An 11,894-nucleotide genomic window follows, 5' to 3' on the forward strand; every position below is an offset into this window, starting at 1 on the left:
AAAAAATATATATATATAAATGGCTAATACACATTTTCAAATTGTTTTCCTTTGCCAGTAATCAAATATATATAAATAAAAACAAACTATCTGACCTCTACCATATTAACAACATATTTTGCCTCTAATGAGAATATACAAAACTTGTTAGCTGTGAGAGCCTAAGATATGACATTTTGGGGAAAAAATTTGCAATATATACCAAGCACCTAAAAAGTATTCTAACTTTTTGACTTATTAATTTCACTTTTAAGAATCTAACCCAAGGAACCAACCCAAAATACTGTGAAGAAAAATTATGCCATCTTTTTATAGTAAGGGAAAATTCGAAACAACCTAGAGCTACAATAAAGAGTGAAATATGCAGTGGAATGGAGGAAGGATGGGCTGGGAGTTTGGGGTTAGCAGATGCAAACTATTATGTGTAGAATGGATAAACAACAAGGTCTTAGTGTACAGCACAGGGAACTATATTCAATATCCTGAAAAAGAATATGTATTTATATATATATATATATATATATATATATATATATATATATATATATATATATATACATATATATAAATCACTTTGCTGTACAGCAGAAATTAACACAACATTGTAAATCAGCTATATTTCAAGAAAATAAATTTTTAAAGAGAGGGGAAATTGTTACATCTGTACAATAAAATATTATTCAATCATTAAAATTTATGCTTACCAAATTTTTAAAATACAAAAAACATGTTATAATCATATGTGAAAAATTAAGTATATAAAACTATATGTAGGGTATAGCTAAAGGACTAGATGAAAAGTATATATCAGAATGTTGACAGTATGTACTTCTGGGTAGTAGGTGTATTGGTGACTTTTTTTCCACCTCATTATATATTTTTGTACATTCCAAATATTCCATAATGAAAGTCTATTATTTTTATAAATTTAAAATTAAGGATTTTTAAAAACTTTCTCAATAAATTGGAAGGAACTGGATTCCGTCTTAAATTCTTCAGTCATCCTCACTCTCTCCCCCTTCAAAACAAATCCTCTCCTCATCTTTCCCATCAGGACTGTTGGATTACCTTGGCCAGGGGGTAATGGGTCAAGTTGATAACCTGAGCAACAAATCTCAGGCATTTGACAGCACTTCTCAAAAGCAGGCATTTCATGTCTGAGATGTTGAAGTGTGTTAGGAAGATTTAAGAGTAAACTGTCCTATGGGAAGTGGCTAACTTGAAATCCAATACTTTAAACATATGATATCTCAAGATAAATAGTTTTCTTTTAAATTTCAGGTTGTGGTCAATGGGAATTCCTAAGACTAAGAACCAGCTCATTTTTATTAAAAACTTAAAAATGACTTACTGGTTAAGGAAGTTGTGTCAGTTTGAGTCCCTCAAGAAACAGACACCAAGGCAGAATTAGACTTTTCAGAGATTTATTGAGAGAAAAGCCTGTGAAGGATGAAAGTGAGAGGGGGTAGTTAAGTAGGGGGAGCATACAGACCAAGATGCCAGTCCTACATCCATGAAAGGAGAGGAGGAAGGGAAGTGGGTTGGTAGGAAGAGCCCCAGACTACAGGGCAGTTCTGAGAAAGCCTTGGTCAAGTTAAAGAGGACTGCCCAATAGTGGAGTCCCATGTTGGGCAGAAATGGCCCAAATCTAGCACCTCTGCTGGGCCCAGTCAGTGGCAAGGAGCAGCCTGGGGTGAGCCTGCTCTCAACATCACCACTGCAGTGGACCCTGAGCGTAGCATCTGGAGGCTGTCAGCCAGTTGCAGTAGGTGTGATTAGTGCCCTTCACGGCTGCCATGGAAATATATTTGAAGTATGCTCTCTTCCAGAGCCTGCTTTCCAACCCCCAAATAAAAGCAAAACCAAAAAACCCACTCCCTAAAACAGCAACTGGTAGACTGCTTATATCTAGAGAAAACATTAAGCTTTCCTTTAAGCAAGATTGTAGAATTCAGAACCTAGCATAGTACCTGGCACATTACATGGACCTGTATTTGTTGACTAAATTATGTCACTTCATGTCTCATGAAGTATAATAACATGGCACTCTTGTTTAAACCCAGATACCGTAGACTGGACATTTCTACAATGTGAACATTGTTAGGTGTCTTTACAAGTAGATACATTGAGGCTCAGAGACGTTAAGTCACTTGCCCAAGGTCATACAGCTGGTAAATGGTGGTTCTGGGATTCAAACCCAGTGCTGCCCTAGACCAGTAGTCCTCAACCCTGGCTAACCATCAGACTTCACCTCAGACCAATAAAATCATTATTTCTGGAGGTGGGCCCAGGGGCCAGTGTTTTTTTACAAAGCTTTTAAATATAGGAGGTTCTAATGTTTCCACGGTTGAGCACTACTGGTCTACTCCAACCCCTTCTCATATTGCAAATTGGGTAACAGTCTCATAGAGGAGAAGTTATCACATCCCAATCACATCTAAAAGAGTTGGAACCAGAGCTCAAATGAAGCATTTCCTAATCTATGCTGCCCTCTGGCAGCTCACTTGGGGTTGGCTATTCTTCCACAATCTGTTGTACCACATGGACCAGGCAAAGGCGGGTGGGGGGGGAGGGGGGCTCGGCCTATACGACAGTCCTTGTGTGCCCCCTGGTGGGTTAAAATGGTAAAGAGCCACTACCTTGGACAGTGCTTAATAGGTAAAAGGATGAAGAACTCTACAGGCCTGTGGCTTGTCTCATCAACGCGCTGCATGTAGGTTTATACAAGCCGGCTGTTAGCTGGTGGGCTTCACTTCAACCTTGTACTTGGAAGGAAGAAAACCACATCATCAACACAAAAACACAACCACTCTGGATTTATACAGTGCCTTGCCTCTGAGACTTGCTACTCAAGGCCAACTTTAAAGCATATAAGGCACTCCCTCATCTAAGAACTCTGGGAGAAGTTTTTTAAAAATCTTTTATTAAGGCAGTAGAGTCTTGTGGTTCACCTCTCAGGCTTTGGAGTCAAACACACCTGAGGACAAGTTCTAGCTCCACAATTATTAATTTTATAAACTTTGGTTAGCCACACGGCTCAGTTTTACCACCTGTAAAATGGTCATTATAGTGTCTAATTCATGTAGTTGTTGTGAAGAGTAAATGTGTATGTAAAGTGCTTGGCACTGTGCCTGCAATGTATTAACCCCCCCTCCACCCTTATACCCCACAAAAGGTTATTGTTACTATTACTGGAGTGGACCCATGGTGGGTGCATTTTTGCCCGGCCTGGACAAAACTCTCGAACAGGAAAAGACTGTGCTCTCTTAAATGATCTCTGCATCGGTGTCTGCTTCCCCTCATCCCTCAGAGAGAACCTTCTGCTCTCTGCTTCCCACTTCACCGCAGCCTTTCACACACTCTCTCCCCTGGGAGAAGAATCTGGAACTCTGAACTTTCCTGCATCGAAACAGTCTCATCCCTGGGGCAGTCTTGTGAAAGGGATAGAAGATGAGGAGAAACCAGCAAAGGAAACTGAGAATGAGTGATGGATGCAACAGGAGAGAAACCAGGAGAGTGTTATCCTAGAGGCCGTGTGGAGTGTCTCAAGATGGAGGAAATGACCAACTGGGTCGAATGCTGTGACAGGTCAGGGAAGATGAGGACTGAGGATTAACCATCGGATTTACCGTCGGTGTCACTGGCCACCTTGACAAAAGCAATTTTGCTCTCGTGGTTGTGGTGAAATTCTGAGTGGAGTATGGAATTGGGTTCATTTTTCTGTAAAGAGGAGCAAAGAAATGGGGTGGGAGCTGGAGGGCAAATGTTTCTGTTTTAATATGGAAGAAATAAGAGTATATTTACAATGCTGATGGGAATAATCCAGTGCGAGAGGGAAATTGATGATGCAGAAGGGAGAGGGAAGGATTGCTAAAGCAGTGTTCTTGATAGAGCAGAGGGAACGGGATTTAGTACACCAGTGGAGGGCCTTCCACAGGAGCGCAGATACAGTTTATTTATGATAATGAGGCGAGGGGCAGGGTCTATGCACAGAGATGCCCTTAGGTGGGTAGATGGGATGGTAGCCTGTGCAAGTTCTCTCCTCATGGCGTCTGTCTTTTCTGTGCAGTAGGAAGCAAGGTCGTCAATGAGAGCAGTTGCTTCTAAGTGAAATAAAATTCCCTAAGAGAAATAAAATTCCCTAAGAGAACAAGTGAAATCTGAAAAAGAATATATATCACTGAATCACTTTGCTGTACCCTTGAAACTAACACAACATTGTAAATTAACTACACTTCAATTTTCAAAAAGAGAGAATAAGTGGAATATTCATTTTTAGAAATATAACTCAAAGAGTGATGGTGAAGTGGTCTACTCGGTAAGAGTCTTTGCTGAAAACCCTTAAATAATGAAATTCACATGAAATGCCAACTGAAATTTGAATAACAGTAAACACACATGTGATGCGCTGAATGTTCTTTATTTTCTAACAACTATTTAAACCACTCAACAAAACGCTCTGTAACATAATTTAAGAAAACTTCTGCAAATTTTAGTGTAGAAAGTAGACCCCGTTTGCCTACCATCAAAACATCATGCAAACATTTATTTTCTTAGAAGCTATTTAGCTTTGTAGTATTACTTTCAGGTGATGGTACATTTTAATTCCGTACACCACAATGAGCATCCACTTCAAACAAGTAACCTTTAAAATAAAACAACATCCATTTCTTTTGAACCATTTCAGATTCAGTTATTTGGGTTTTTTTTTTCTTTTCCGTAAGTTTAAACTGAATCTCCTTTCCCCAGTCACAGCCTCGAGCTTACGGCAGATTTGTACGAAGTACACCAACGACTCCTCAGAAACCTCCGCTAGGGATGCCCGTGGTTCATGTCATCACAGGTAGAAGAGAGAATTGGCTAATTCCAAACTTGGTTCTTTATGAGTACTTTGTGCCACCAGAAAGGTCAGCTTGTGTGCATACTGACACGGGGCTGGAACACTGATTAGGCCCTAAGGAGGAAAAAGTATTGGTAATGATTAAGAGGATAACTTCCTCTTCAAAGTGATATTTTTTTCCTGAGTTTTTTCATCCACTAGTTTTATACACAATAGAATGTAAGTCAATTGGAACCAAACTCAATCAACAAAGGGCACCCTTTCTCCTGGGAACTTAAATTCACTAAGCAAGATGGGAGAGCAGAGAGGGCCAGTCTGGCTTCCCGGTGCTGGGACCTGTGAGCCACATGCTTAGGGCTGATCTAAGTTTCCTACAACTTGATGTTCCAAGGGGCTCAGAGAAAATCTTGTCTTTGGACTTGGTGAGCAGCTCTGGGCCTAACGTATAGGAATACAGAACAGAGCCAAGCCTGTTACTTTCCCACTAGACACAACACCTGAGTTGTCTTCAATTGCCTCATCTGTAACTTGGAAATAACAATACCCTGATTTCCTCCCAGGCTGGCATAAGAAAATGTATATAATAAAGTCTTCTAGGAAAATTATCAATGCTAATGCATTATAGAGTTACTGCTACTTTATGCCTATGACAGAGTGGGTTTCATCCACTGTGGACTTAAGAAGTCATTCATTCATTCATTCATCCCTCCTTTGTGGAAAATCAGGCATTGTGCCAGGGGTTGGGACACCAAGGTGAATCGGGTGACAATCCCCTGGTAGGCGCCTTGAGTACCACTCTGTACCTAAATAAACAGCTGTCACTTACTGGCCAGTTGTAGTAGAGGTGGCACAGTTTGAATGTGAGTCTCTGCATGTGGTCGGGCTTCAGGCCATTGTCATCATAAATGACATTATAGTAGGTGGGATTAAGGGTTCCCCGACAGGCAACCCGGCTGATCAAGTAAAAGTCATACCTGAGGGGAAAAGAAGGACTGTGAGAAAGAAGGCTCGCAGAACAGGACCGAACCTGACCACACACACTCAAAGCTCTGTTAAAAACGGATTTTCTAACAGACTTGCCATTCAGGCCGCGTTGCTCCTGAATCCACGATGGTGCCAAGAGGTGGGTTCTGCAGAGTTCGGCCTGTTTCCATCAAGAATCGTGGCATGCACCTCTTCCTGACCACGATCACTGACAGTTTGGGGCTTGGAACGAGAGAGGCAAAATAATAAATTAAAAAATAAATAAATATGGAGAGAACTAAACCAAGCCATGCAACTATTTATTTTTATATATATATTTGGTAATCTTAAAATGAAATAAATTAATTGATCAGCGAAACATTGCAAAACAAAGAAAAGAAAAATTACCCCCAATCTCCCCTCCCCCAGAGACACAAACAATTTTTTTAAACCAAGGATTGTCTTCATTTGTTGCAAAAGCGTGGTATGCTCAGTCGTTTGACCAATTTGTATAACTGAAGGGGGACAGGGAAGAATGGCTCACAGGACAATGAGCTACAGTCAGCACTTCTAAAGAAAGGTTTTTCAGAATTATCCGTGGAGACAAGATTTTCTTCCCATTAGCAATCATCTCTCTATTTTCACCTTCACTCTTCTCAATTTCTGAATAGCAAAGGAAGAACCAGAAGTTCCTCTTATTCTTCAAATCAACGCTCCTGAATCCTGCAAAACACGCACCTGGGAGGATCGATGGACGGTCCACATACACATATGGGCCAAATGCTAAATGACCAAGTGTTAAGTCAGTATTTGGTAGACTCCAAATCCAAATATTCACCCATCATGGAAGAAACCTCTAGGATGCAAGGGTCACTGAAATTTCACTTTGTTTTTTTTTTTTTTTTTTTTGGCGGTACGCGGACCTCTCACTCTTGTGGCCTCTCCCGTTGCGGAGCACAGGCTCTGGACGCACAGGCTCAGCGGCCATGGCTCACGGGCCCAGCCGCTCCGCGGCACGTGGGATCTTCCCGGACCGGGGCACGAACCCGTGTCCCCTGCATCGGCAGGTGGACTCTCAACCACTGCACCACCAAGGAAGCCCTAAGTGTTTTAATTATTTTAAAAATGTATTATTAATGTTTTCAATCTTGAAACTTTTTAGAAGTTGATGTCATAGTGCAGAACTAACTCCTTAGCACCGTCAGCTAAATTTACTCCTGTGATCCCCAAACTGCATGGAGGTGATTCTTAATAAAATCTAACTAACCCAAGGTCAGCGGGGAATGAGAGATTTTGGCTCTGATATTTTGGATACAGCTAAAGGTGGTTCTGCCTCCAAACTATGATTCTCTCCCTCCTTTCTGATGGTTACTAATGAGGTCAAGGCTCAGCTCCTTTGGGGCTCGTGGCTGCGACACTTTGGTTGACGGTGGTGATGACAGTGTAACCCTACAGACCAAGCTCTATGCACAACAGAATAAGATGCTTTCTGAGGATTTTAAGAAGCCAATTTCAGATCGTCATCCTCCTCCATCTTCTAGCTCTAACATGTTTCTTGCACTTAACACTTGACACAGTCATGGAGAAAAACATACCAAGACATTGAATCTCGAAGTGTGACGGCAGAGCAAGGTTCCTGGTGTCTAGCACGGTCTGCTTTCCACATGCAGCCCAGCTTTCACAGCACACACACCGCTCCCAGCACATCAGTGCCTGCAGGTCAGAGGCTTTTGCCCTGTGTGTTGATTGAGGCCTCAAATTTGAAACCACAGCTTGTTTTTTTTCCCTAGCGTGTTAACAGGTGTGAAGCACCTTCACCTGCCAGCAGCCCTGCAGGCTTCCTGCTGAATCTCAGTGTCAGGCACCCTGGAGGATTCCCGCCTTCTTCTGGTGCCCCGACCCAGGGCCCCCAAAAGCTCATGCCGCCCAGACTATTTACATAATACCATCCCAACTACCCTCCAACCTAGTGTCGGTTGTACTTGCATAATGCAGAAATGCAGTGAAACTTAACTGCATGGGAAAAAAAAAAGAGATGCTGGCATACAGTAATTTTAATAGTTGCGATGAATATGCTAGAACTGGAAGTGGGGGAAGGATACTAATTTGATACCTGGTATTTGAACTTGCTTCTGTCACACTGCTCAGTAGCTGTGGAACTTCATATTCAATGAGTGTTCTTAGCTGACCATCCCCTACACCGTCACGGTACACAATTATCCGTCCTGGCAAACCCTGGTTATGCGTGTACCATCTGTTCAGTGCCCCTGCAGGATTTGGTGTTAGTAAGAAAAGAATGACTTGCTTGATGCCAATAAAGAATAACATTCCCATATATTTCAACATTTAAATAGCTTGCTAGTTCAGACCATGATAAGATAGGGTAATACCTAATTTGGGTTGTATTTGCAATAATATAAAAATGGATACCTTTCCAGAACATTCCTGCAACTCTGCTATTTAAGGAATCATTATAGTTTCTATGGCATAATGTATTCTCAAACTTAGCATATCTCTTTAGTAAAATTTTAATATTTAAGCAATAAATTAAAATTTAATTCATGCAATAGACATACAAATTTCCCAAACCCATATTAATACTAATTTAGTTTCTTTAAATCTATAAATCCTCTCAATAAGGACAGACTGGATAATTTTATGTAAATTTCTTCTCTAATGAGCATAAATATGAAAACATAAGGAAACGACTTGGCTGTTCCTCTAAAAGCATCTCTTCACGTGGATTCACCCATCACTCTCGCTGACAATACGAACTCTGAAAAATGTCCCCTCGCTCTAAGAAACTGCCTGAAGAGCAGAGGCCAGACAGTGACTCCTGCCCAACAGAAGCTTTTCATAACTGCTACTGAGGTTTTGAAGTGAGGGGAAAGTAATATGATAAAATATTTCTTTTCATGCATACACGGCACCATTGTTTTAGGAGAGTTTATTGTCCAGGAAATTCATTTGTTTGATAGAAGATGACCGTATATGTAAGTCTACTACCAAAATATGTCACCAAATTCACCTTTTTTGGAAACAAATATTTATGACCCCCCGAAGTTTATAGTTGGGACGATGCAAATCGGGGAGTGATCTGCACAGGTCACAACGCTAGGGAATGACCAAGCCAGATTCAGACCAGGGTTGGAAAGGGCATGGGAACCCCAGACCCCCTCTTTCTACTGCATCCCATAGTAAGGAGGGCACCCTCCCCGTCTGCTGCCTTTCCCATCTTCTCCTGCCACGCCACACTTGATTTGTCAGCATCCCCATCCCAGTACCAAAAGCTTCTCTCCTATTTCTAGACCTAATGCTGGTCTGTCATAATCCTTGCTCCTCCAGGGTAGGTTTATTCTGACCTTCAAACTGCTTGCAAGAGCCACCAGCAGCTACAAACTTTTTTTCCTCCTGGCTTTTAGTTTATCACACACAGACACAAATGTAAATTCTACAGAGCCTGTCTGTTAGCTTGAGTCAGGCCACAACTTCAGGGTCTCCTACTGGGTGGCAGTCAACTCAGGCTTGAGAAGTCTGTTTCCACCTGTCTAGTCTGCTAGAGGCTTATGAATTTTGGGTCTGAAAGAACAGTGCTTGGAGCCCACCCCCATTGTTACATTTTTAGTACCAGTCATGAAAACTTTTAAGCAATCTGCAACATCAGCCGTTGTTCTCTGAAGCATACAGCGGGAGAACCATCTAAAGTAAGCAAAGAACAAAAGTAAAGTTCAGTTTCAAAATTTCTATTCTAAGCATGCATTAGTATTAAGAAATAGACATAAGTAAATTAATGTTCATAATTTTATATACACTGTATGATTACAATTATATTAAAATGCTCTCCCTCACCGCCCCCCCCCAAATAAAATTTATTGATACGAGAAACTAAAGCACAGTGCTAGCATCAGACGTCTCTGGGTTCAAATCCTGGCTGGTATACTCACCAGCTATGCGACTTTTTTATGTGAACCTAAGCCTCAGTTTCCTCATCTGTGCCAAGGAAATTTATAAGATAGTAAGGTAGTTAGTACCTCATAGGGTTGTTGTAAAAATCAAACGAGATAATATATGTAAAGTACTTAGCACAGCACTTGGTACATAAGAAGCATTGATAAATAGAGGCCACTACATTATTATTATAAGGGAATTTATTAGTTTAGCAGATCCACTTTAAAAATATTCAAAGATTTCTCAAGCTTAAACTTCATTTCTGTAGGTAAGCTTTTGGGAATTGAAATCTTAACATGATTAACTTATTTAGATTTCAGAAGCAAGTTCTCTTGCTAAAATTATTCATTAAAAGCACTTGGAAAATGAAGATCATGACTTAGTGGTATATATGTGTCCACATTATTCCAGTTCTCTAAATCTGTGCAATAATAACGATGCAATTAGAAATGCTGCTAACAAGCCGGAAGTCCCTTATGTGCTTGATTAAGGAAGTGACATACAGAACAGGGATCTCATACAACCTGGACTGAAGTCAGAGGCACGCAGTTACATTGCTGCTTTTCCTGTCTCCCACAATCCCCAATATATACCTGATCACAATTTAGAGGAGTAAATCACATAGCTTAATTCTAGGAAGAAAACATGGTTCAAAACAGCCTCAAAACACATTGTTTAGTTACGAATATTGAAACACTTCTAAGAACTACAATTTAACATGTACTAAGAGTCAATGCTTAATGTGTTATCCCTCATCCTTGCCTATGTTTTTTTTGTTGGTTTTTTTTTTGCGGTACGCGGGCCTCTCACTGCTGTGGCCTCTCCCGTTGCGGAGCACAGGCTCCGGATGCGCAGGCTCAGCGGCCATGGCTCACGGGCCCAGCCGCTCCGCGGACCGGGGCACAAACCCGTGTCCCCTGCATCGGCAGGCGGACTCTCAACCACTGCGCCACCAGGGAAGCCCCTTGCCTATGTTTTTATTAGCTGTGTAAACAACCACCACATCAAGTTTCTGCGAGCATTAAAAACAACAATAACAGCAAGCATGTCTTGAGCATTTACCGTAATAGGTAAGTGAGAGATCAGGCTATAAATCCAGGCAATCTGATTCTCAACTGCCTGACATCGTGTATGTAAACTTCCTAGTATGGAGCCCGATACAGTGCAGGTGTTCAGAAAACAAATGCACAAGAATTTCTACACGGCCGTCATTTGGGGAATATGGTTTGCATACGAGCAATAGCTTGTCCTAATGTATGTATAAAAATAGTTTTTTAATGAAGCTACATTTTACCCCAATATTATCCATCACATTTACAGATGTAAGTATAATTTATGACCATAAGTGTCCATATTTTAAAAATGAGTGAAGAATACAAACTATTCCTTTCTGTAAAGTCTTTAGTTAAACCACAAGTAATAGTCTAAATAACTGAAGAATATGTTAGGGTAATTTTAAAAGTACCTGGTGATTCTGGGGTTAATACTGGCCACAAATCCAACCACCACCATTCCCTGGTTGAATGCATCTTTACAGACATCAATACCAACCACCATCAGGGACTTTAACTGTAAAATTAAAATTTTTCATGATTTAATGGAATGAGGTGTTTTCCCAAGCAATGATGTATTATGAAGTTTTTAAAAGACTGTCCCTAGTTACTGAATTATTTAAGTTAAGCTATGTGCCAGGGAGATCAAGGTCGAGATGAGGCAGATTATTAAACCAGAAACCAGAGAAACTTAAAGATGAAGGGAATAGTAAGAATCTGCTTCAAAGAAAAACAAAAAGCAAAAAGACGGAGGGAACAATATAGTACATACTTTGCTTAAGAGACTCATTGTAATAAAAAATGGCCACCATCCTTTATGGGGGTGGGCAAGGGCCATCAGTGGCTCAAGAGATTCTGGTAAAGTGGCCTGTCCATTTCTCCCCTGTCTCGAGGCTGAAGGAATCTGAAGGGAAATTCCATTCCCCATTCTTCAGCTCTCTAAGGAATCCTCACTTGTCTATGTCCTCCAGGAGGGGCAGCTGGGGGTAACCTTGTACATCCTGGGTAAGGGAATAGGCAACATTCCCTCATTCCTCACCCTCCTCACTTCCTCCCATGGTGGCCATAGCTCAGGAAAGAGGAGAAGATTT

The 11,894-nt window shown here is 41.0% G+C and overlaps 1 protein-coding gene across 1 annotated transcript in view; it reads right to left on the reverse strand.

Annotated features, from left to right (window-relative positions):
• Positions 1 to 4,837: 4,837 nt before the first annotated feature.
• Positions 4,838 to 11,894, reverse strand: part of PIWIL4 (piwi like RNA-mediated gene silencing 4) — a 40,826-nt gene continuing 33,769 nt past the window's right edge. Inside the window, exons 15-20 of the mRNA XM_065882659.1 lie at positions 11,217 to 11,320; positions 9,432 to 9,502; positions 7,917 to 8,070; positions 5,921 to 6,046; positions 5,667 to 5,814; positions 4,838 to 4,954 (exon numbers count right to left, since the gene is read on the reverse strand). Coding sequence (XP_065738731.1) covers positions 4,838 to 4,954; positions 5,667 to 5,814; positions 5,921 to 6,046; positions 7,917 to 8,070; positions 9,432 to 9,502; positions 11,217 to 11,320 — 720 coding nt within the window. The remainder of the gene's footprint in view (positions 4,955 to 5,666; positions 5,815 to 5,920; positions 6,047 to 7,916; positions 8,071 to 9,431; positions 9,503 to 11,216; positions 11,321 to 11,894) is intronic.

Source organism: Phocoena phocoena, chromosome 8 (genome assembly GCF_963924675.1).
Source record: "Phocoena phocoena chromosome 8, mPhoPho1.1, whole genome shotgun sequence".
NCBI lineage: Eukaryota > Metazoa > Chordata > Mammalia > Artiodactyla > Phocoenidae > Phocoena > Phocoena phocoena.